This window comes from Geotrypetes seraphini, chromosome 4 (assembly GCF_902459505.1).
Source record: "Geotrypetes seraphini chromosome 4, aGeoSer1.1, whole genome shotgun sequence".
NCBI classification, from domain to species: domain Eukaryota; kingdom Metazoa; phylum Chordata; class Amphibia; order Gymnophiona; family Dermophiidae; genus Geotrypetes; species Geotrypetes seraphini.
The window spans coordinates 35,866,748-35,893,807 of record NC_047087.1 but is presented as its reverse complement, the minus strand read 5'-3'; the positions used below and the strand labels follow the sequence as shown (position 1 = coordinate 35,893,807).

General features: G+C 42.3%; 1 protein-coding gene across 2 annotated transcripts in view; it reads left to right on the top strand.

Annotated features, from left to right (window-relative positions):
* Positions 1–27,060, top strand: part of CDH16 (cadherin 16) — a 168,770-nt gene that overhangs the window by 92,647 nt on the left and 49,063 nt on the right. For both annotated transcript variants that reach the window (XM_033943230.1, XM_033943231.1), the window contains exons 13-14: positions 8,827–9,077; positions 22,073–22,206. In XM_033943230.1, coding sequence (XP_033799121.1) covers positions 8,827–9,077; positions 22,073–22,206 — 385 coding nt within the window. The remainder of the gene's footprint in view (positions 1–8,826; positions 9,078–22,072; positions 22,207–27,060) is intronic.

The following is a 27,060-nucleotide window of genomic DNA, read 5'->3' as shown; positions in this document are numbered from 1 at the left end:
AGGTCCTTGGCATCATTATCGATTCTTCTCTCTCCCTCAAAGACCACCTCAACTCCTTGGCTAAATCATGCTTTTTCAACCTCCACATGCTGAGGAAAGTAAGATCCTATTTTCGCCAACAACATTTCGCCGTCCTTGTCCAATCCATTATCCTCTCCAAATTAGATTACTGCAATGCCATCTACTTAAGCCTATCAAAAAAAAAATCTTCAAAGACTCCAGCTAATCCAGAATACTGCAGCCAAGTTGATCTTTGCAAAACGCAAGTCTGACCATGTCTCCCCACTCCCCACTCCTAGCCAAACTTCACTGGCTCCCAGTGATTTCCAGAATCCATTTCAAATGCTCCTGCCTGGCTTTTAAGATCATTCACGGCATCCTTCCTCCCTTAATCCCACTATCTTATAACTCCTCGAGTCCTGACTCTACCAGACTCGCCCAAAGGTATAAATTATCCTTCCTTTCTCTACACGGTATTCGCTATGTAGGCAAACTGGGAAAATATCTTCTCTTCAGAATCACAGGTTTTTGGAACGACCTTACTACCCTGCTGCGGAACCTGGGCTCCCTCCAATTATTCCGCAAGCAACTGAAAACCTGGCTTTTCACTAAAATGTAATTCTATCCCCCCCTTACTCTTCTCTTCTATATATAAGTTCATGTAAACCTTTTTTTTTCCTTCTCTTCCTATATTTTAAGTTCTTGTAAACCGTGCCGAGCTCCACAACATCCATGGAGATGATGCGTTATATAAACTTAAGGTTTAGTTTAGTTTAGTTTAGATAAGTCATTTTATTGCCTTTTTGGTCCAGAGTATCCCAAGCTTGCATGCGAAACTTTGAGCTCCATATATAGAATCCAGGGCATTGGGATTAATTCTATTTAAAGGATGGCAACATTTGGATACCAAAATGCGTGCAGATGGTCAAAATACTGGCATTTGTGTATATATGTGTACCCATACACATACAAATGCAAATATTTCAGCCATGCACTATTCAATAAAATAGCATTTAAAAGCAATGATGTGTAGTGTGAAGGTGGGAGTCCAGATGAGTAAAATCAGTGGCATAGCGAGGGAGGGGGTGGACCACACCAGGTGCTGTCTTGGTGGAGGCACTGGCACCTCTCATCTCTGCCCACCTAACTCTTCAAATCATCACTGGCAGCAAGCAGCATATCCTACCTGCTGCTTGCGCCGGACTCGGCTCTCCTTCTGACATCACTTCCTGGTTGCCAATATGTGCAAGGATAAATTTTAAGCTTTGTGTGATGGTTTATAATATTCTATATGGCAAAGGACCACATTATCTGTTGAAATTAGTTTATTTGGGGTCCTTGTACTAAGGCACGCTAACCAATTTAGTGCGTGCTAATTGATTTAGCGCGTACTAATTGATTTAACGTGTGCTAATGCTAAGGCCCCCATTATATTCTATGGGTGCCTTAGCATTTAGCACATGCTATTCTTTAGCACGTGCTAAATTGGTTAGCACACCTTAGGTCTCCTTTTACTAAGGTATGTAGCGTTTTGTAGCGCAAGCACAAGTGTAGCGCGCACTATCCAAAAATTTACCGCCTGCTAAAAAGGAGGCAGTAGCGGTTAGCGCACATGGTATTTCAGTGCGCGCTAAGCGCCCGCTATAACTGCTAGCGCACCTTTGTAAAAGGAGCCCTTTATTAGCAGATAGATCAGGACGTGTTTCGAGGAAGCAGTTTTACCTTCGATATCCATCCCCAAAACATATTAGGTCACTTACTCAATGGAATGCATCTTTTTATTATCAGGCACCTCTAATCTGGAATGATTTACCATTTTTAATTAGATCAGAAGTTCGATATACGGTTGGGTTTTTTTTAGGAAATGTTTAATAACATTTTTATTTAAGAAATATTTATCTTGAAATTAGATTATGATTTGAATTTATTGCATTTTAAGGACTTTACTGGCATTGCACTATGTTTAACTGGGTCTGTTTTCAGTAGTTAATTTATTGTGATTCACCATAAACTCATAAGGGCTTTGGAGGAATATAAATGGTAATGTAATGTAAAGACTGGTTAAATAGCACTGAAGATTAGGGAAAAGGTGCCTAGTTCCCTTACAGAGTAGGCTTCATATAGGCACATGAAATAGGCAACTTTTATAGAATTACCCTCATTGTCTGTATCCTTTCAGAGGTTTTAAAGAAAAACAAATATTAAATTACTAGTTTTTTAGCCCGTTACATTAACGGGTGCTGCCACTTCCTCCAATCTCTCTAAAGATCTTCTGTCTCACTCCTCTACGCTTCCTGTCATCTCTTTTGTCCAATCGCCTTCAACCCTTGGACAGAAGCACTTCCTACAAAGACAGCTTTGAGCATCCTCCCATTCCCTCTTCCACAGCCGCCACCACCAACATGTCTGCCCAGGCGAGCTGCAGCACTTTCTTCTGTGTGCAGCGCGCAGGCATCGCATCACGCGGTGGTGACGTCCAGGCCTCGCACTGCCACGTCTCTCCTGGACCACGACGGAGAGGGCAGGGGGTGCTGGCGGTTTATGTGTTGGGGGAGGGTCTCGCTCCCTCGGTTGCTCAGAAGCCTTTCCCCAGGACCTGCTCTGCCTAAGGAGGGTGCCCACTGCCCTTGGTGCTAGGGCTGCCCCCTCCCTCCTGGGCGGGGACGGACAGGCAGCCAATTGCAACTTTTCAATGCTGAGGAGTTGTGGCCCTTGGTGATGTAGTAAGCGCGCATGCGCTCTCTTGCTGGCACATCCCGACAGATCAGATCTCAGGGAACACGCGGTGAGAGTGTGCATGCGCGCGTAGCATTTTATTATTATAGATACTGCATTTTTCATTTGTAAATCAATATTTAACTTAGAGGCCCTTTTACTAAAGTGTGGTAAACCCTAACACAGGCTTTGCAGGCATGAACAGGCTTACTGTAAAAAAAAAAAGTTAGAAGTATTTTGTGATAGTTTGCCTGCTTGCATGCATTAAAGGATTCGCCACTTATTTTTAAAGAAATATTTTTAACAAGGGCATGTTATGGGCGGAGAGTGGGCATGGAAGCATTAACAAAACAAAAAGCCCTATTTTACAGCTGCATTAAAAATGGGCTTAGCTCGCAGGAAAGTCGCATGTCAATATGCATTAAGCCCATTTTGTAATGCATTTTAGTAAAAGGGCCCCTTAAGTCTTTCTAGTTGGTCTCACTGACTGAAAATCTCACTCTTTTGCCTTCAATTTCATTCTTTGGGGTGCAAGTATAAGCAACCTAGGCAACTGTCTAGCGCATCAGCTCTTAATGACACCAAATCTCCAAGCAGCACCTGCACCTGGCCCTAAAGCTGTGCCACTGGGGAGAGTTACGGGTTTGGGCTGGGGGGAAATAAATATCTGATGAATTCTCAAAAATGTCAGAAAACTATTGCTCTTCTCAAAATATCCCAAGCCAAATATTGTAGATTAATATTAGCTGTTGCAAGAATTTGTCCAGCTTTCTGTTGTACTTTTCAGTTTTCGTTCTTGTTGAAGCATGTGCCAAGGAGGATATTTTGGGCCAGGACCAGCTGCACAGACAGTTGAGCAAATCGGTTTTCACGTGAGCTTTCTGTGTGCTCCAGTATTCAAGACGTTCTATGTAGGCAACAAAAATTCAGGATTTATAGAGCCAAGAAACAATTAACATTACAGTCAAAGCTACAAGGAATTGTTTTTTCTTATACAGAGTGTGACGCAGTGGTTAAAGCTACAGCCTCAGCACCCTGGGGTTGTGGGTTCAAACCCATGCTGCTCCATGTGACCCTGGGCAAGTCACTTAATCCCCCCATTGCCCCAGGTACATTAGATAGATTGTGAGCCCGCCGGGACAGACAGGGAAAATGCTTGAGTACCTGAATAAACTCATGTAAACTGTTCTGACCTCCCCTTGGAATAACGGTATCGAAAATTGAATAAATATATAAATTGTGGTGCTTATGTGAAGAAGGTGAGCAAGGAGGTTAGAGTTCAGCTGTCTAATGTAGTCACTTCTTTTTTTTATTTATAAGTTTTCAAATACATAATCAAAATTAACTTATACAGAAAGCAAATTCAAGACCTAAAGAAATTTCTCAAAATAAGAGAATTTATAATGCAACAACAAATTCTTACAAGAAAAAATATTTTTTTTTAGCTTTAATCTAGCTCAAGTCCTCAATTGAGATTCAAAATGAGAATAATAGCGAGATAATAAAGAAAACTACATTTTTATAAGGCATTTATCTTTCATTCAGCACTTTCCTTCTCCAGTCGAGAGAGCGATAAGAATGTTGGCAGCTGGACAGGTTCAAAAATGACAAATTTATGTGTATTATCATGAGTTATACATTTGCAGAGATGACGAAGATAAAAAGTTGCCCCTAAAGCTAAGACACTAGTCCCCTTTTCTACGAAACTGTGAGTTTCAAGTTTCAAGTTTATTTAAATTCTTTGATTTACTCGCATACTCCATATCCAATGCGATTTACATAAGTTAAGCATTAGGTTAAAATAAAAACACACAAACATAACAATAGTACTAATTATAATAACACATTTAGGGAAATCGGGGCCGACAACAGTTGGCTTAAATACAATTCTTAAAAAAAAAAAAAGAAAAACAGGAAGGTCTCATACACAAAAGGTTGGGGAACAAAAACCTTTTATTAGATCGTCTTCCTAGTCTATTGTAACAGAATAAATCCATTAAAAAGCGTCCTTAAATAACCAACTCTTTAGGAGACTTTTAAACTTGCTCAGTAATTTTTTTTCTTTTATATTAAGTGGAAGTGAGTTCCAAATTTGAGGGGCTGTAACAGAAAAGATCATATCTCTCCTAGAATATATAATTTTTAATGAAGGAACTACCAGTAAAGATTTAACTTCCAATCTTAAAGATTTTATGGGGGCATACGGTATTAGATATCTTTCTAAGAATGTAGGGGCTTTGTTTATAAGTATTTTATGTGTAAGTAATGTTATTTTGTATGTGATTCTGTAGTTTACTGGTAACCAATGTTTTTCCTTTAGAAGTGGTGTTACATGATCAAATTTTTTCTTTTTCATAATTATTTTTATTGCAGTATTTTGCTGAATTTGTAATCTGCGTATTTCTTTTAAGGTGGACCCTTTGTACAGGGCATTACAGTAATCAATTTTTGATATGACTAATGAGTGTATTAATATATCTAATGATGATTTATCAAGGAAAGCAGATAATGATCTGATTAGTCTTAACCTATAGAAGCAGGTTCTTACAAGAGCACTGATTTGCTCATGGTAACTAAGCTTTTGGTCTAATATGTCCCCAAGAATCTTCACCTTAGTGACTGTTTTAAGTTTAGTTGTGTCCATAATTATGTTGGTTCCTAATTTCTGCCCCTCCCTACATGGAAAAAGCATAGTTTCTGTTTTAGCTGTGTTGAGGGACAGCTTGTTGTCATGTAACCATCTAGCTATTTTTGAAAGATTCTCATTCATTTCTGAAATTTCTACCTCTGAACTACTATCTATAGGATACAAAAGCTGTATGTCATCTGCATAAGCAAAGGGTATGAATCCAATTGGCTGACTAAAAGTTAATAATGGTGCCAGAAATACATTAATCAGTAGCGGAGATAAAATTGATCCCTGCGGAATCCCAAAATTTGTCGAATTTATACTTGCTGAGGAATCATTAAATATTACTTTAGATGATCTTTCGTTAAAGTATGATTGAAACTACTGGAGAACAACATCTGAAATTCCTAAGGATTCTAATCTGCTCAGGAGCAGATGGTGATCGATAGTATCGAAAGCTGATGATAAATCTAAAGATATGAGGAGAACTGATTTATGTTGATCCCAAAAATATAGAACGAAAAATGTCAACCTTATTAAGGAATGCTCAGTTGAGCAGTATTGTCGGAATCCTGTTTGGTGTGGATATAGTGCTCCAGTTTTCTCATAAAATTCAGAGACTTGATTAAACACTATTTTTTCTGTCATTTTTGCTATGAATGGTATTTTTGCTATAGGGCAGTAATTACTGGGATCATCTAAATTCCCCTTTGCATCTTTCGGTATTGGATGGATAGTAGCATTTTTCCATTTTTTGGGAATATTCCCTTTCTCTAAGGAAGTCGAGATTAGTTGATATATGCATTTACTAAATGTGTTGAAAAATTTTTTCAGGATATGTGGAGGAAGCAAATCTTCTTTATTCCCTTTTAAGTTTAATGAAGCAAACAGTCTTCTCAGATCCAGAACTGATGGTAAAGAAAAGTGGGAGCACTTTGATATTGAAATGTTAGAGGCTGTAGCCAAATAGTCTGGTTCTGGGTCTAAGTTGTTTACAAATATTTTCCTTATCCCTTGAATTTTCTCTGTAAAAAAAATTGCCAGTTTCTAGCGCGGGGAGCCACGCTGAATGGCCTGCGCTGCTCCCGACACTTCTATGAGCGGCAGGAGCAGCGCGGGCCATTCAGCGTAGCTCCCTGCGCTAGAAACTGCTATCGCAGTTTTTAGAAGAGGGGGCAGGTTTTAATAACAAAAATTCTCACCTAAGCCTTTGTGTATCCTGAGCTAACAGCCTCTTTTACAAAGCCATGCTAGCGACTGTGCTGCGCTAACAGCTCCGAAGCCCATAGAGATTTAAAGGTCTATGGGCTGTTGCCGCGCGGCAGCCACTAGCGTGGCTTTGTAAAAGAGGTCGTAAGTCTGGGAACATTTGTACCTTAAAGCTCCAAAATTCTTTTTGCTTATTTTTAAAGAACAATCTCAACAACCAAGTTTTATCTGGGCTAAGAGCTACTGTCAGGAGTAAAGTTGCTGGGGAAGCTACTTCCCTATCAGACATTTCCAATAGAGTTCATATATTCGTTGACTCCTGATTTATCTCTTGTTGCTGATTTTGTATCCTATTTGTGTAAATGGAGGTAATGATGCCTCAGGAACCTCCAATATTTCCATTAGTGTAGATTTTCAGAAAGCTTTTGATAAAGTTCCTCACGAGAGGCTCCTGAAAAGCCTGAAGTGTCATGGGATAGGTGGCAAAGTTCAGCTGTGGATTAGGAATTGGTTAAATGGTCATTTTTCTCAATGGAGGAGAGTAAACAGTAGAGTGCCTCAGGGGTCTGTACTGGGAACGGTGCTATTTAACTTATTTATAAATGATCTGGAAATTGGAACGACGAGTGAGGTGATTAAATTTGCAGATGACACTAAACTGTTCAAAGTTGTTAAAACGCATGCAGATTGTGAAAAATTGCAGGCGGACTTTAGGAAATTGGAAGACTGGGCGTCCAAGTGGCAGATGAAATTTAATGTGGACAAATGTAAAGTGATGCACATTGGGAAGAATAACCTGAATCACAGTTACCGGATGCTAGGGTCCACCTTGGGGATTATCGCCCAAGAAAAGGATATGGGTATCATCGTAGACAATACAATGAAACCTTCCGCCCAATGTGTGGCGGCAGCCAAAAAAACAAACAGGATGTTAGGAATTATTTAAAAAGGGATAGTTAACAAGACTAAGAATGTTATAATGCCTCTGTATCGCTCCATGGTGTGACCTCACCTGGAGTATTGCATTCAATTCTGGTCTCCTTATCTCATGAAACATATAGTGGCACTAGAAAAGGTTCAAAGAAGAGTGACCAAGATGGTAAAGGGGATGGAACTCCTCTCGTATGAGGAAAGACTAAAATGGTTAGGGCTCTTCAGCTTGGAAAAGAGATGGCTTAGGGGAGATATGATTGAAGTCTACAAATGGTACATGATATGTAATTTTAAACCTGATTTTCATGATCAGCAGCCAAAAATCTGTAAGATATACACAAAAATGTTGAAGAAGCAAAAACTTTATTGGCCACTGTAACATAAACACAATAGCTGACAGTAGAAAATAAACTAATTGGTCCATCCTGTCTGCCCAGTTATTTCTGCTCATAGTAAAGGGATATATCACACTTATAGAAGCCCAAGTGCTTGTAGTCCTATATAATTTAATTGTTACCTTTAATTCCATTTATCTTAGTGTCACAGACCAACAGTATTCTGAATTGAGAATAAACAACACAACTAATTTTTCATCATGAACAACACAACTAATTTTGTGACATGATCAGTTGTTGTTTATGGTCCAAATGTATGCCAGAAAGTTCAATACACTTGGGACCTATCAGGGAAACCCCTCCCCCAACAAATCCGTTCCCCCCACCATCATCTGCGTCCTCTACCCTCCCTCATCCATTTTGAAATGATAAACCTCAGAGAACATAACAAAGTAAAATTATAGCTTCCACTTACATACATACATAGTTTGGTACTCCTAAATAGTTGTCATCTAAAGTGAAACACATTTATGTATTCATAAAAATGGACAGAACGTGTCATGTTCCCCCTCCATGACAGGGGCTTGGAATGTTCAAGTCAGAAACACTTCTGTGGCCACAGAGCATGGTGTCATTGTAATGGTAGTCAAAAAAAGATAGCAAAGGAAAAAACTTTGTAATAGGTAAAAATAGTCTTACTTCATGACTTGAGTACGGTTTAGCAATATTTCCAGATTGTCAAAACCCTTTGTGACAGCAACATACAATTTATATCTTTGTTTGACAGTCCCTTCCAGATAAATGCCACAAATATTTATCCTTAGAATTGTTAATGCAATATCTTGTAGAAAAAGCATGATGGGTAACGGTTTTGAAAAAGGTAGTAATGGAAAATTTTTTTTTCTGGCATTTATAGCAGATTTTTTTTTTGTGACTCAAGAACATGATATATAAATACTTTTTAACTATATTTATACTGAAGTTACCTGGTTAATATATTCACAGGAACTTGACTATGAGAAAACGGATGAGTATGTTGTGCTCGTGTCTGCAAAGAACGAAGCCCCACTGGTCGGAGTCCAGTATGGTCTCAGCTCCACAGCTACGGTGCATGTGTTAGTGGAAAACATAAATGAAGCTCCAACCTTTACCAAGGAAAAGTATGAGGTCAATGTACTTGAGAACCTGCCACCAAAAACAGTGGTCGTAACTGTGAAAGCCTTGGAACCAGATACCAGTCCTACGCCATCCTTACGGTGAGAAGTTCAACAGCCCCAGCTTGGAATGCTTCCAGTTAGTAAAAAGTTCATGTTCCGTCAATGGAACTGAGTTATAACATGAGAATTTACTTTGAATTTGCTTTTTCAAAAATAACATTGAGCATGGGTAGAAAAAATTGCCATTTCATTCTAGGGGGACATGCCCCTAACCCCTATTTTCAGAAGAGTTCTTTTATTCATTTTCCAATCCAAGATGTGTGCCCAAGATGTGTGCCCAATGAACCAATTAGTGACAATAATTGGTGGTGGTTGTGGTGGGGGTGGGGTTAATTGATACTTAGGGGGAAATTCATAGAGGGGCACTAATTGATTTAGCTCATTCTAACAATTAGCACACACTAGATGCTAAGATGCCCATAGGAATATAATGAGTATATTCAAGAAATGAATCGAGTAAATATGTGACTTATATAGCTTAACAAATTTTATTCAGAGGCCTCAGTTATACCACCTTCTCCGCTAAATCAATTCTTTTGGCGGTAAATCGTCACCAGCCTCTTTAAATACTACATAATTTAAAGTCAACCCTTCTTAATAATTTTTAGGATCAAGTATTATTAGGAATATATAATTTTAAACTTAGCTTGGTAAATGACTTCATAAATTACGACCTGGGAGACATGGAGTCCAACATGTTTCGCTACTGATTTTTCAAGGAACTCCCAGTGCCGCTAATGTCATCCGACTTTCCCTAGTGTTTGCTCTAAATCCCATGGGTGGGTTTGGGGCTTTCTTAAAATTTGCACGCAGTGTTACAGAATACTAAGAATGTGCACCCAAATTAGGCACTAGGAGTTATACCTGATTTCAACAGATATAAGTCCTGGCGCTCAGATTTGGGCACTGAAATCAGCACTCAATGCTAAATTCTATAATGGATGCTCATCTTTGAATGCCCATTACAGAATAGCATTGAACGCCAATTTTTCACTGTGACGATTATTAAGCGCCAGTTACTGAATCTAGCCCAAAATAGGAGAAACATTTTTTGTAGACCTATAAAATTTTTAATTAATTCATGATCACTATCTTGACATGGCCATGACTTTAAGAGTTTGCCAAGCCAACCATACATTTCTTAACTAAGATGAAATAAGTCATAATTATATCGTTTAGGGGTCCTTTTACCAGGCTGTGTTATGTGCTAATGCGTACCTACTGTAACACTGCAAAGTACTATAGAAATAATCAGGCATCCTGCGGTAAATTACATGTGCTAACCACATGCTAAATACCCCCTCCCCCCCCTTTATCAAGCTGCGCTAAAGGTTTTTAGCGCAGGCCAGCAAGGTAACTGCTCCGATGCTCATAGGAATTCAATGAGCATCAAAGCATTTACCGTACCAACTTCCACTAGAAACCTCTAGCGCAACTTGATAAAGGGAGCCCCAAGTTTTCTCATTTTTTGAGGGGGCGTGTCAGCGATGGAGAGCGAGCATTCCTGCGTTAACCAGTTACCACGTGGATCTCTCTGGAGCCCTTTCCACCTCTAAAATGGGCAGCAATAAGTGTTCATGTGGTAATTTTAACAAATGGCCAGGCACTAGTGGTTACATTAATGCAAAAAAAAAAAAAAAAAAAAGACATGTTTATGGCTGCAGTAAAAATTCCACAGCTTAGTAAAAGGACCCCTATATTATTTAATTAAGGAAATTGATGGTGACAACTTAACTACAAGGTAAAACCTTGGTTTGCGAGCATAATTCGTTCCAGAAACATGCTTGTAATCCAAAGCACTCGTATATCAAAGCAAATTTCCCCATAGGAAATAATGGAAACTCAAGACGATTCGTTCCACAACCCAAAAACTTTAATACAAAATACTATGTGGCTCATAATCGAAAGAGAAAAACGTCCAAACACCGGCCTAAGTCGGCACTTGGACAAACAATTCTCAAAAATGTCCAAGCGCCGAAAATAAAAACAGGTTTTGGACGTATTTCTAAACGACCTAGGCCTTCATAGTGCCGCTCAACATCCAAAGTTAAATGGGGCGTTTCGGGAGGCATGTTGAGGGCGAGAGTTGGGCGGATCATGGGCCGGCCTAGACTTAGTCGTACAGCATGTATAACCGAAAGTTATATAGCCCAGGATTGACGGAACTTGGACGTTGTGACTTAGACCATGTAAAACATGGTCTAAGTCACAAAAACCCACCTAAACTCACCAGATAAGCACTGAAAACACATAACACAGACCCCCACACACTACCCCAGTGATCACCAACCCCCCCCCCCACCCCCATAAAATTTTATTCACAACTTTAAATTTCAGCCTCCAGACCATCATCACCTGGCCGCCTGGCATAGGAAAGCCTAGTCGTCTAGCCCAGAGGCAGCTTAAGTCGTCTTGGGGGTGGGTTAGGGACCCATAGAGAGGCAGACCCATACCCAGAAGCCCCTGTAATCACTGCATTGATACTTAAACATGTGCACTGCCCTATATACCCCCAAAACCCTTTTTGACTGGCATATAAGTGGCTCCTGTAGCCATAAGGACTATTGGGGTGGTAGATAAGTGGGTGTAGGGGATTTTGGAGGTGGTTTGGGGGGCTCACCATGACCTACAAGGGAGCTGTAGTGAGGAGAAGCCATGGCACCCTTTTTGTGAAGTTCACAGCAGTGCCCTATAAGGTATTTAGGTGGCATGTCTGGGTGTGCAGTCTATCACTTTGCAGACCCCTCCCACGTACAACAGGGCTTGTTCTAGGCGTTTCGGATTTGGACGGAAAGTTGGACGGAAATGTGGTATAAAGATGGACGATTTAGTGTCTTGGACGATCAGATCGGCAGGACGTATAATTAGACGATTTTCGAAAGTAAAAAAAAGTTGGACGTATCTTTCGAAAATGTGTCTAAGGCTCTTTTTTACTTTGGACGACTTGCGAGATGGATGTAAACGGACTTAGACGTCCCTTTCAATTATGCCCCTCCACACGTATTTGTATTGCAAGACCTCGCTCATTTAGAACAGTCACTATACTCTTGCAGCATCAGAGAGAGAACCATCGGCTCAGTTATGATGATTTTTTTAGCTTTCACATGCTGAGGAAAGTAAGGTCCTGCTTCCATCAAAAACACTTTGCCATCCTCGTACAAGCCACCATCCTTTCCAGATTGGACTATTTCAACTCTATTTACTTAAGCCTAACAAAGAAAAGCCTCAATAGACTCCAACTAATCCAGAATACCGCGGCTAAGCTTATCTTCTCAAAAAGTAAATTTGACCATGTCTCACCACTCCTGTCCAAGCTCCACTGGCTTCCTGTAATCTCCAGGGTCCACTTTAAATGTGCCTGCCTAACCTTCAAGATCCTCCACGGCATCCTTCCTCCTTTTATTCCATTATCCTGGAACTCCTCAAATCCAAATTCCACAAGATCCGCCCAGAAACTAAAATTATCCTTCCCCTATTTAATAGGCATATCCCATGTTGGTAAACTAAGGTCTTCCCTCCACTTCAGAATCACTGAGCTCTGGAATAACCTTACCTCCCCACTTCGCAACTTGAGCTCCCTTCAACTATTCCGTAAGCATCTGAAAACTTGGCTATTCTCTAAAATGTAACTTTTCTTTCCCTCTTTGGTACACTAAGCCCTCTTTACCTCTCTTTATACTTACTTCTATAATTCCATTGGAGTTACGTTCTATCCCAACTCCTGTAAACCGTGCTGAGCTCCACGTTGTGGAGAAGGTGCGGTATATAAACCCAAGGTTTAGTTTAGTTTAGTTTAGATGTGACACGTGTATACTGTATGTACTCGTATTGCAAGATTTTGCTCATTTAGAACAATCACTACACTCTTGCAGTGTCAGAGAGAGAAGTACCACAGCTCAGTTGTGATGTGTGTATACTGTATGTACTTGTATTACAAGACATTGCTTGTATATCAAGTTAAAATGTAATCAAATGTTTTGCTTGTCCTGCAAAACACTTGCAAACCAAGTTACTTGCAATCCAAGGTTTTACTGTATAGTCTTTGCTGCAGTCGCATCAATACCCAGCAGACACATCAGTAATGAGCCACTTAAGGGCTGAGTGGTGGTGCTGTATAGAGTACTTGGTTTGATTCTTAATTGGGACTTCTACATAATGGGGCTGAGGATGATGTAGAGGCAGCATTCATGGCCTCTAAATTGGTGAGGGAGGGTGGGTGAAGGAGCTGGGGTTATCATTAAAGGCAACACCTAGGCCCAGATGCACTAAACTCATCATATTTTACCAACCAATGGTTTTCCCATGCATTTTATGCAGCCTCTGACTCTTCCATGCAAATGACCTCATTAATATTAAAACGAGCACTCTGATTGAAGACCTAACATCACTTAGGTATGCACTAAATCTAGTGATGACCCATAATTACCAACAGGTCTGCCATATTGCGAGCCCCTCTTGGCAGCCCCAACGGACCCCGAAAAAAAGAGTGGTAGGAGGGATGCCTACTCCTGCCTGCCTCAGAAACCCAACCAGCCCACACTCATGACCCCCATCTCCCCGCAAAGATCATGGCCACCCAGATCCCCTATGCTCCTGAACCCCCCTGTGAAGATTGCAGCCATCCAGAACCCTCCACACTCCTCCTGATTCTTCCACCATGAAGAATGTGGTCATCAGGACTCCCTTCCACAACCCCGATTGCAGCAGGATCATGTCGCTAACACTGCTGGCTGCCCAAAGTTATGCAATGCCAGAGGAAGTATATATAGACAGGGGAGGCTCAGAGAGCCATACTCGACTCCAGGGTGGCCCGGATGAGGGGCTTGAGAGAGAGAGGGGGGGCTGCAATGGGGGGGGGCAGGTTAGGGGCCAGGCTAGTGGGAGGCAGGGGTGGGGCAGGGCACTGTGGGTGTGGTGAGGGGTGGGGCAGGGGTAGAGCCAGGGGCGGGCTCAGGTGTCCTCTTTTATGGCTTGACAAATATGGTAACCCTATCTATGGGGATATTTCTAACACTGAACACCACAAATTAGGTGCCTAGATGCAACTAATTCTATAACAGCATCTGAGTGCCCAGATTCCATTATAGAATACTAAGTTGGCGTCTATGTGACTACATTTAGACACATCTACTTATGAAATGTCAATAGTAGGCATAAGTGGGCACAGGTAAATGCGGCACTTAGCACATAACTAACAGTACACTTCCCCCTCCGCATTCGCGGTGATAAGGGAACGGTAAGGCAGCGAATAGAGAAAAACCGCAAATAACTTTTCATATGTTATTCGCAGGTTTTTTCTATTAAAAAAAAAAAAAAAAAGACATAAAACCGCGAATAACCTGACCTGTTCCAGTGAAGAAAGTACAGCTGGGAGAAGTAATTTTCTCTGTGCATGGCCGGAAGCAGCGATTTCCTGTGATGTAAATTTGGGGGCGGGACCTTTGATCGAAAAACTGCGAATAACCGAAACTGCGGACCGAACATGGAGGGGGAAGTGCATTCTATAAGTTGCACATGTAAATACTGGAGCTAGACACTGCCCCTGCACCTCCCCCTGTGCACGCCCCTTGCATACTAAAGTTTTAAAACACCACTTAGTTCCCAGCTGTAACAGTCACGCGCATTAATGCTAGTGTTCGGTAACTTATGCACGCACTCAGTGTATGAATGTAAATGCCAAATTATAGAACGAGGTGGTCTGCATGTAAATGTGCGCCCCACCCACACTCTGCCCAGACTCCACCCAGTTGTACCCCCACCGTCAAACTATATAGCATCAGATTGAGGTGCCACATAATAGAAAAGCATTTTGGGAGCCAGTCTGTGGGATCTGGCTTTTGCTCTGGGGTTGACAGCTGGATCCTGGGACCTGGCTCCTGGAGCTTTAAATGATAGCAGCTGGCATTAAAGTAGGATCTGCCGAAAGATGGGCTTTGTACGGTGGCTCCAGTAGCTGCAGCTCACAGCTCTGGGGTAAAAGCAGTTCCAGAGCAATGCAAAAGTTGGATCCGCTGGAACCCCGGCAGATCTGGTGACTTTTAAGGTGGGAAGCACAGGATCAGGAGGATCCAGCTTTTACCTATTTTCTCTAAGCAAGAATTTGCAAGCTGTGCATAGACAAACAGTGGTCTAGGCTCAGGTTTTCTCTGTCTCTCTGTGCAATACTGAAAGAATAAGTTACAGTGTTCCTTAGAAAAGGCTTAACCATCCACCAGGAAGAGAGAATATCTTTAATACTGTATTTCAGAGTCTTTCCAGCTTTTCCCACAGTCTGTTGGAATCTTGTTTACCCCTTTGGTGAGATATAAATCATGAAACATGGAGGATGATAACGTGAGTGGCAAGTCTCCCTGGCAGCTTCATGTCACCAGCGTATTCTGTGGGCGACTGCATTGGGACTGCCAAAATTCCAGATTTTAGGCAGTAGATTTCATGTAACATTTTAATACAGCCAAAAACAAAACAATACAAAATAACAACAAAATAATCAGTTGGAAAGTACATGGTCTGAGCATTGCACAAAGGCGTGCTTCACTTAGGAGTGTGTGCTTGGGGTTTATGAATAAGAAATGGAGCATTAAGAGTGGTAAAGGGACTAAATGAATGAATGAAAGGACGGAGAGGCTAGAAGTAGTGGTGGGGGCCAAGTAATTGAGTGGATAGAGGTTGATTAATGAGTGCTGGGGCTGGGAAAGTGAACAAGTGTGTGAAAGGATGGGAAGGCTAAATGAATGACTGTGTGAGGGATTAAGAGTGGCAGAAAGGGTGAGCAAGTGCACGCCTGGAGAGTTTTAAGGGGCAGGTATGGTCAGAATGAATGCAAGGGAAAGAGAACTGGGACTTGTATATTGCCTTTGACATTTCAAAGCTGGCATTCAAAGTGGTGGGCACTGGAGGATTAAGTGACTTGCCAGGGTCACAAGAAGCAGCACTGGGATTTGATCTCATAACCTCTGGGTGCAGAGGCAGCAGCTCCACCAGTGAGCCACACCTTCAATCTTGTCCTAGTACGGCAATTCTTATGTGAGCTGAGTATAGGACAATCAAGCCCTTGTGACATCATTGATGAGTTTGGCTCTTAGGTATTGGTGGAATGAGGCATTATGATGTCACAATACCAGCTCCGGAATGTTGCTACTGTTTGGTTTTCTGCCAGGCACTTGTGACCTGGGTTGACCACTGTTGGAAACAGGATACTGGGCTTGATGAAAGGGAAACCTCTGCTGCTACATTTGATCTCATTATGGATAGCTCCTTTGCATATGTGCAAACAAAAGCTATGCATACGGATAGACAGAGTGACCGTCAGCAGCAGTTAGGATTGCCTAATGCAAACCATATCTATAAAGAATCAGATATGTCACTTTTATCAGCTGCAGAGCTATGAGTACATTCTCTGTCAATTATATCAAAGTAATCATCTTATGAAGATGTTAAGCTACAGTTTATTGTGTGGCATTCAGCGCTTTCCATTCCCATCGTACAGCAACTCTGCGACGCTGCTCTCCAGTAGAACAGGAACTGACAGGAGTTACATCAGAGCGGTATAAATCTCTTTGAAATAGGTTCACGGCTGGCCTCCCTTACCCCCTTGAACATTCAGCTCTTCCCAACACACCTGAACATGAAGAACCCTCCTGGTGGCGTTCCTCTCCCCGAACATCAAATCTCTCCCAGACATTAACACCCCCACCTAAGGGTCCCCATCCCCCCACCTCCTGATCCCAACCCCAGCTCCTACCATGGGTTCCTGGTCATGGAAGCCGGATCGATCCCCAGTCATTAGAGCTCTCATAGCTCTGGGTTCAGCCTCAAGATATTCTCCGTTGTAGGACCCATGTGATGGAACAAATTGCTGGATGACAAAAGAAGGAAGGGCAGGTGAAACCAGCAGTAACGCAATTGCAAAGTTAAGACAGTTCATTTTAAGAATATGCCTATGGTCAGGGCAGGACCATAGGCATAGGACCATAGGACTTGGCCTATTAACCAATAGGCCAAGTAGGCACATGCTTAGGGTCCGAAATGGTCAGGGGGGCCCGATGAAGGAGGGCATCAACATTGTTTTTTCCAAAAGGCGATGGGCCTCTCCAACATCGATCGGCAACGCGGGCCCCACCCTGATCGGCAACGCGCCCCCACCCATCGATGGAAAGTAAGACAAGCAAGCAACGTGGGTAAGAAAGGCAATGGGAACTGTACCGTAATTGTGCAAGCGGTGCTGCTTGCCCAAAGCTTCCCTCTGATGCAGTTTCCTGTTTCCGCCTGGGCGCATGGTGGGGTGGGGCACGGGGCCCAGTGTACTTGTGTGCCTAGGGGCCCTGCCTATGGTCTCCTGTAGTCCACCCACCAAACTAAAGAGAGATTTTTTTTTCTTTTTTTCTTAACTTTATTTAGTTTTTAATGCCAACAAAAAGTGCAATACAATTTATATACAAATAATGATAATCAACCAAGCACTTATAATCAATCAGTATCTGTACAAAAGATAAAAATTCCCTCCCCCATCCATCATTACCATCAGGAATAATACCAAAACAAACGATATACCCCCTCCCCCCATGAAGCTGCCAGGGAGACTTGCCACCCACGTTATCATCCTCCATCTTTCATGATTATATCTCACATAAGGAGTAAACAAGATTCCAACAGACTGTGGGAAAAGCTGGAAAGACTTTCAGAAGTACAGTATTAAAGATATTCCCTCTTACTGGTGGATAGTTAAGCCTTTTCTAAGGAGCACTGGGAGGGTAACATTTTTTCAGTGCTGCATGTTCAATCACAGAGAAAACCTGAGCCTAGACCATTGATTGTCTATGCACAGCTTGCAAATTTTTTTCAAGAGGAGTGTACCGGCAACTGCAGCTGTGAAAATGAAAGAGCAAGAGAAGCAAGGCCAGTGCTATGCAAACTTCTATGGTCTGTGTTCCAAAAATGGCAAAAGACATAGCAGGATCAAGAATATGTATTCAAGTTTCAGGTTTCTTTATTTTTGATATACCGCTTATCATTTCATTTTTAAAACTTTTTATTGAATTTTTTCAAAAAAACCATACAAACAGAAAAAGAGATAACAAGTCATGAGACGGATACATATTTGAATGTGGTTGATAATAGTGACCAGAGAGAAGCTGACATGTAGAGGCATGAGTCGAAACATAAATCATGCCTTCTAACATGTGTAGATAAACAGGGAACAAAGCATTAAGAAGGTAAAGTCTTGTAATTGTAGAGCATATCTCTGCAGCAGTACAATTATATAGGAGCAATATAAGCTTATCAAGAATCTAAAGTCAATAACACCCTATCATACAGGCATCTAAACGGTTAACAATAATAAAAAAAGAAATAAAAACATGTCTAAGCTAAAAGGAGGGAAGCACTTACGCATTGACGTACATGATACAAAAGGGACACAATGGGGAAAGGAAAATTCTGAAATATATCGAGATGGAAAATAAAAGTAAAGGGAGGAAAGTGGAAGGGGGAAGTGCATTTGGGTAGGGGGGGAGTCGCTTCAAAAGAAGCATTTTGATCGTCAAAGGAGTTAGAAACATAGAAACATAGAAAATGATGGCAGAAAAGGGCCATAGCCCATCAAGTCTGCCCATACCAATGACCCACCCCCTGACTTTACTCCCCTAGAGATCCCACGTGAATATCCCATTTTCTCTTAAATTCTGACACGCTGTTGGCCTCAATCACCTGCTGAAGTAGCTCATTCCAATGATCGACCACCCTTTCGGTGAAGAAGTACTTCCTGGCATCACCATGAAACTTCCCTCCCCTGACTTTCAGCGAGTGACCTCTGGTGGTTGAGGGCCCTGTAAGACAGAAGATATCATCTTCCACCTCTATACGTCCCGTGATATACTTAAACGTCTCAATCATGTCTCCCCTCTCTCTTCGTTCCTCCAGTGAGTACAGCTGTAATTTATTTAGCCTTTCTTCAAAAGAGGAACAATTGTCGTCGGAGTCAGGGTTTGCAGGGTGTAGGCGTCTTTAAAAAGGAAGGTTTTGAGTTCGATTTTAAATTTATCTAAAGAGTTTTCTAATCGAAGGTTGGCAGGAAGGGCTTTCCACAGGGTGGGAGCAGTAACAGATAAGATGAATTTGCGGGTAGTGTCTTATCGAAGAGATGGTGAATAGATTTGGATTACTAGATCGAAGAGTCCTACAAGATGCTTATGGAATTAGAAGTTTATCAATGAAAGCTGGTTGATGGGAGTGTTTTGTTCTGAAAGCAAGAAGTAGTATTTTATAGACCAGTGGTTCCCAACCCTGTCCTGGGGGGACCACCAGCCAGTCAGGTTTTCAAGATACCCCTAATGAATATTCATGAGAGAGATTTGCAAATAATGGAAGTGACAGGTAGGCAAATCTCTCTCTTGCATATTCATTAGGGATATCCTGAAAACCCGACTGGCTGGGGGTCCCCCAGGACAGGGTTGGGAACCACTGTTATATACCACATTCATTCTTGGTTTGAACATGAATAGATAATGAATATGACTGTTGGGAAGACTAGATGGACCTCTTACGTCTTTATCTGCCGTCATCTACTATGTTACTGTGGGGTTTATTCTGAAAATAGAAAAAGGTCCAAAAAGTGGCATAAAGTGACATTTATCTCATCAAACCCTTCCAATTTGCTATTTTCAAAATCTATTTTGTAAAGAGATAATGGTTACTGTGGATGGGCAGACTAGATAGGCCATTTGGCCTTTATCTGCAGTCATGTTTCTATCTGCAGTGCATCTAAATCTCAGGGGGGCATGTTAGAGGCATGGTGAGGAAGGATCAGGGCAGGCTTATGATCTGGCCATTTTTCTGTCATAATTGAGCATTAGAATACATCCAGGGCATAATTTAGATGTCTGGGGCTAGACCAGTTTTAACAAACGAATAACTGACCTAATGATCATAGAAACATAGAAACATAGAAATAGACGGCAGATAAGGGCCCACGGCCCATCTAGTCTGCCCACCTTAATGTCCCTCCCCTACCTTTGCCCTGTGAATAGATCCCATGTGCCGATCCCATTTGGCCTTAAAATCAGGCACGCTGCTGGCCTCAATCACCTGTAGTGGAAGACTATTCCAGCGATCAACCACTCTTTCAGTGAAAAAGAATTTCCTGGTGTCACCTCGTAGTTTCCCGCCCCTGATTTTCAACGGATGCCCTCTTGTTGTCGTGGGACCCTTGAAAAAGAAGATATCTTCCTTCGCCTCGATGCGGCCCGTAAGATACTTGAACGTCTCGATCATGTCCCCCCTCTCTCTGCGCTCCTCGAGCGAGTATAGCTGTAATTTGTCAAGCCGTTTTTCGTATGGTAGATCCTTGAGTCCCGAGACCATCTGGGTGGCCATTCTTTGCACCGACTCCAGTCTCAGCACATCCTTGCGATAATGCGGCCTCCAGAATTGCACACAGTATTCCAGGTGGGGCCTCACCATGGATCTATACAATGGCATAATGACTTCCGCCTTACGACTGACGAAACCCCTTCGTATGCAGCCCATGATTTGTCTTGCCTTGGACGAAGCCTGCTCCACTTGATTGGCAGACTTCATGTCCTCACTGACGATTACCCCCAAGTCTCGTTCTGCTACCGTTTTTGCTAGGATCTCGCCATTAAGGGTATAAGACTTGCATGGATTCTGGCTGCCCAGGTGCATAACTTTGCATTTTTTGGCATTGAAGTTGAGTTGCCATGTCCTAGACCATCGCTCCAGTAGGAGTAGGTCGTGCATCATGTTGTCGGGCACTGAATCTTCGTCTGTTGTGCATTTGCCCACTACATTACTCAGTTTGGCGTCATCGGCGAATAATGTTATTTTACCTCGAAGCCCTTCTGCCAAGTCTCTTATAAAGATGTTGAATAGGATTGGGCCCAAGACTGAGCCCTGTGGTACTCCACTAATCACCTCCGTCATTTCGGAGGGGGTGCCATTCACCACCACCCTTTGGAGCCTACCTCCAAGCCAGCTCCCAACCCATTTCGTCAATGTGTTACCTAATCCTATAGAACTCATCTTGCTCAGTAACCTGCGGTGTGGTACGCTATCGAATGCTTTGCTAAAGTCCAGGTACACGATGTCCAGGGACTCCCCTATATCCAGCTTTCCCGTTACCCAGTCAAAGAAGCTGATCAGGTTGGATTGGCAGGATCTCCCCATAGTAAATCCATGTTGTCGGGGATCCCGTAGATTCTCCTCATCCAGGATCTTATCTAATTGGTGTTTGATTAGAGTTTCCATTAGTTTGCTCACTGGAGGGATGTGAGTTTGACCCCCCCATACTTTCCCCAGTGGTCACTGACCCCCTCCCATCCCCCAAACAGTGCAAGTCTGCCTATATGATGACTTCAGATATTATGACAGTCCTATTAGAGCATCAAGCAGGTTCCAGCAGTAGCCTGGTGGGCGGTGTAGTCAACCATAGAGATGGGGACTCAGGCCCCTATTCTAACCATAATAATTATGATGGAATTTGTGAACCTTTCAAACCCGTCCTAATACAATATGTATAGCTGGTGTTAGTCATAAGAACATAAGAATAGCCATAATGGGTCAGACCGGTAGTCCATGTAGCCCTTTTTCCTGCTTCTAACAGTGACCAATCCAGGTCATACCTGGCAGAAACTCAAAGAATAGCAACATTCCAGAATCCCAAAGAGTAGCAAGATTCTGGAATCTGAAAAAGGAGCAAGATTCCAGACAGAATCTCAAATAGTAACAAGATTCCATGTAGAATCCCACAGTGTACCTATATTCCATGCTACTGATCCCAGGGCAAGCAGTGGCTTCTCCCATGTCTGTCTCAATGGCAGACTATGGACATTTCCTCCAGGAACTTCAAACCTTTTTTAAACCCAGCTATGCTAACCGCTGTAACCACATCCTCCAGCAACGAGTCCTTATATGTGCGACTAGCTAGGCCTTGTAATTTTCTACAGCTGCTGCTCAGTTTATTTTCTCAGGAAAAAAAACCCCAACAACTTTTTCTTCTGTATGGTATCTTTGCTTTACAGTTACTCTCTTCGAAATGATTCTAAACATTGGCTTTCCATGGATGAAGTGTCTGGGGAGGTTCAACTCGCCCAGCCTCTGGACCGAGAGTTGGTGCAAGACTTGTACATTGTGGAAGTGATAGCATGGGAGAAAGGTAGGACCAGAAAAGCATTTCAAAGGTTCAAAGCTTCATAATAATGTAAGGATTCTTCTGCTAATGATATAGGTCAGTAGGGTCAGATTCAGTAAATGGCATCCAATGTTAAGATCTGCGCTAAGTGCCAATTCTGCTGAAAATGCTGGCATGCGACCGACGGCAGTTGGATGCATCAATGATGCTATTCTATAACTCTGCGCCCATATTTTCGGAAGGCCCATGCTCCTCCCCTGGTCACACCCCCTTTTTAATTACACGCAAGACAATTTGGGCAGGCCAGTCTGTGCATAAGTACTAATTAGCGCCAATCAGTGTCAATAATTACACTAGGCTTACACTAGCCCCCTCTTTTACTAAGGTGCGCTAACCGAGTAGCGCACGCTAAACGCTAACATGAACACATTAGCGTTTAGCGCATGCTAAATCGATTAGCGCGTGCTAATCGGTTAGTGCACCTTAGTAAAAGAGGGCCTATGTGTGATATAAATTATACTGTTCTTTTATTCGTATGACACTGTTTTTGATTAAAAATCAATAAAGAATTTTTTAAAAAAATTATATTGTGCAACCAAACATGTAAAGCCAAAATGCTATCTATATCAAATGATTTTCTTACTTCTTCCCAATTTGTCAAAACTAAATGCTCAAAAACGGTATCGAATGTACTACTTAGCTCAGACGCTCCCCTCTTGAATTCACGCTGTTGCGTTAATAGATACTTCCATACGATTTAACTCTCATTTTAAGTCCCAGTAAGTTGCTGGTATATTTAACAGGCTCTAACAAGCTCAGTTTCGGGAGAAGTGTCTTCCTCAGGAGCCTTCCAAGTAATGCCAACATCACAAATGATTAAAATTGCAGTTGGGAGCGTGCGACTGAGAAAACAAAAGCGCCTAGGGTGGTGTGAGGCGTGGCTTGCGATAAAACCCACCTAATTCATACCAGCCTGGAATACGGCTTCGGCTGTTGTTCCGATTGCTTTCATGGTCACATTGAGGATACACTTTCACAATTTATTTATACGTTTAAAAAAAAAAAAAAAAATTATTTCTGATTTGTCTAAAACTATTTCTACAGGGACACAGAGATTTGTGATTACCAAAACTGTAACATTTATATCAACTGGTACCGGTGCTGTTCACCACCTTAGGTGAATCTCTTCATTCAGGCTGTTAATAATCCCAAGAAATAAATAGGGCATTTCCCTATTGGGATACATTTATTCATGGATGAGAGCAGAACAAGAGCAGATTAATCATCAACCCTTTAATTCTAGAGAAGGTTATTTTCTCTCTTTTTTTTTTAAATTCCTGTTGCTTGGTTCTCTTTCTTAGTTAAACTATATTCGACAATTGTACACAAAGGGCTACAGTGTGATTAAGCATTGCAGTGCACTCCCTTATAAGGAATATAATTGAAGACAAAACCGTAATACGTTTCCTTTGATGGGTTCAATGAATACACATCTTTCTTGGGAATTGAAAAACATGGTACTGATACTGCACATATCCAACGTAAGTGGCAGGAGGTCTGGCTGACTTATGTATGACTCACTGTCAGTATTGGAGACTGTATATCTTCCCGTGTCAGAAAGATGTCTTCATGATGCATTGCCAGCCTCCATCACTAACAGGGGCGGAAGGCTCCTTTTTGTTGTTCTGAATGTGCGATGTCATATAGGTGGGGAATGAAAAGCCCACAAGGGTTTTTGTAGGTGCATTTATTCTAATGACCAGAGCAGCTAAATCCATCAAAGATGGTGACTGGCTGTTTATTCATCCGTGAGTTTCTCTGCAGTGATTCATGTCCCAGAGAGGCTAACAACTTACCTGAATGAGACTGTTAGGAGAGGGGGAGTAGCAAAATGGGCCTTAGTCAAACCAGCTGTGATCATTATCCGTTTTCAGCTTAAATGAAGGTGTTCAAGTGGCCATACTGCTCTGAGATAGAACTGCAATCTTATTCGGTCTCATAACCTTACTAAAAGACAATCCCAGAAGGAGAACGCTGATGTGAAATCACAATTTTAAACAGTAAGAGAAAGGCCTCCATCTCCTACGTATCTATCTGGCGAAGATCGTCCCGCAATGATTCCTTGTAATGAGCCATAATTCAGCGAGAATAGGCTCAGAATACTTGTACCTCTGTTAAATGCGAAAAGAGTGTAATTGCGCTAGGAGAATAAATGCACATCACATCCCTGAATTTGTTTATGTCAAGTTAATTATTAAGAAATTCACGATGCATTCATAATGAAAGCCCGGACTTGTTTGTCTTATCGAGTGGGCTTGATTGTTGGCTGTCAGGCTGACACTTTTTCAATTCATGGAAAATTTCATGCAGTTCTTAAAAGAATAAAAGACCTCCACCAGGCTTACAGTAAACAGCAGCCAATATACAATGATTTTCTACCTCCTTTTGTACTGACAAATTATGGAGAGAGGGTGCAAGAAGAAACAAGACTATTACCCGGATTGCAGTGTTTTTCTATAATCCAGTCCAAGTTTTTAAGAGTAGCCTGCTAATTGGTACTCAATCCAGTCCTTAGGGAACATTAGGTCAGTTGGGTTTTCATGATATCCGCAATGAATATGAATGAGATAGATTTGCATTCCAAGAAGGCAGTACGTGTAGATCTCATACATATTTATTGAGGACATCTTGAAAGTTTGACTGGCTGCAGTAGCATAGTAAGGAGGAGAGGCCAAGGTGCCATCCTCCTTCCTGACCCCCCCCCCCCCTCATCACGTGTGTGCGCCCCCTCTCTTCCCTCGTACCTCTGTAATTCTCCCGGGTGAGCAGCATCACAAACTTCGGTGTCGACTCTCTCTGACCTCAGTTCCGGGTCCTGCGCTCGAGAAAGTGACATCAGAATTGACACTAAGTGCACTTCTTGTCACATCTACATTTAGGCCCATTTTATAGAATTGCCCCCCCCCCCCTTAGATTGTGAGCCCAATAAGACCAAGGATATGCCTAGTGCTCCTGAATATAACTCATCTTGAACTGTGACTGAAACAAGCATCCCCCTTTGTCTCATGTAATTCTTGGATAATCTGAAGGAGGGTGATGATTTAAAGAGGATGTTACAGACTGCCAGAGAACCCATGCCAGTACAAAGGTAGTCTAGGTCAGTGTTTCCCATATCGATCCTGGAGTAACCCCCTTGCCGGTCAAATTTTCAAGATATCCACAAGGAATATGCAAGAAAGAGATTTACATATAATGGAGGCAATGTAAGCAAATCAAGCTCATGAATATTCATTGTGGATATTCTGAAAACCTGACTGGTGAGGGATTACTCCATGACCGACTTGGGAAACAGTGGTCTAGGTCAGTGGTTGGCAAACTGCGGCTCGCGAGCCGCATGCGGCTCTTTAGCCACTTGAGTGCGGCTTGCGGCTCGTCTAGAGCAGGGGTGCCCAACCTGCTTCCCTTCCCTTCTCACTGCCCTCCCCCAAGCCACTGTCATTGGGGAACAGGCCACCACCGCCACAAGGGAATAGGCTGCCACCGCCGCTATCGGGGAATAGGCTGCCACCACTGCCATTGGGGAACAGGCCGGCACCAAGTTCTGAGCGCTCCCTGCTTCCCTTTCCCACGGGGCTGACCAACTCTCGCCACCTGACATCAATTCTGACATCGGAGGGGAAGTTCTTGGCCAACCAATCGCTGTCTGGCTGGCCCAGAACTTCCTCACCGACGTTAGAATTGACCCCCACGGGGAAGGGAAGCAGGGAGAGCTCAGAACTCGGCGCCAGCCTGTTCCCCGATGGCGGCGGTGGCAGCCTATTCCCAGGCGGCAGTGGCAGCATGTTCCCCAATGGCGGTGGCTTGGAGGAGGGCAGGGAGGGAGAGAGAAAGAAAGGGGGACACAGGGAGACAGAAAGAAAGAAAGAAAGAAATGAGATGGGAGATAGACAGAAAGGGGGCATGGAGAGAGAAAGATAGACATACAGAAAGAAAGGGGCCATGGAGAGAGAAAGAAAGGGGCAGGGTGAAAGAAAGAAAAAGTAGGGGGAGGGAATGAGGTCTGGAGGAGAGGAAGCATACAGGAGGCTGAAAAAAGGGAAGAAATATTGGATGCACAGTCAGAAGAATAAAGTGGAACCAGAGACTGATGAAATTATCAGACAACAAAGGTAGGAAAATGATTTTATTTTCAATTTAGTGATCAAAAGTGTCTGTTTTGAGAATTTATACCTGCTGTTTATATTTTGCACTATGGCCCCCTTTTACTAAACCGCAATAGCGGATTTTAGCGCAGGGAGCCTATGAGCATCGAGAGCAGCACAGCTCCCTGCACTAAAATCCGAGGGGGAGGGGGTATATTTGTCTATATTTGTATAGTTCTTACTGAGATGACATTGCATAAAGTTATCTGCCTTGACCTCTTTGAAAACCCGCAGAATATAAATGATAATTAACATTTTCTCTGCGTACAGTGTGCTTTGTGTTTTTTAAAATTGTATTGTTGGTAGATCATTTTGACTTGGCCACAAAGGTAAGGGGGAGGGAGGGAGGGGAGCTGCTGAAATACATCTAGTAGTCCTTGCAGGCTTTACTGTGCAGGGAATTATTTTTGTAAAATCATGTTTTGTTATGTGACTGGCATTATTTAGACTTTAAGTTTTATGAATGAATAGAATGAAAATGATATAAAATTGCTTGTTTGTTTTTATGTGCGTGCGCTGAAGGGAAGTGGAGAGAGAGTGGGCTGAGGACGCTGAAGGGAAATGGGGAAGAGAGAGTGGGGAGAAGATGCTGATTTATAAATTGACAATTGTACTGAATATTGTTTCTTTTTATATAATATAATAAGTTTTATATAATATAATAAGTTTAGTATAA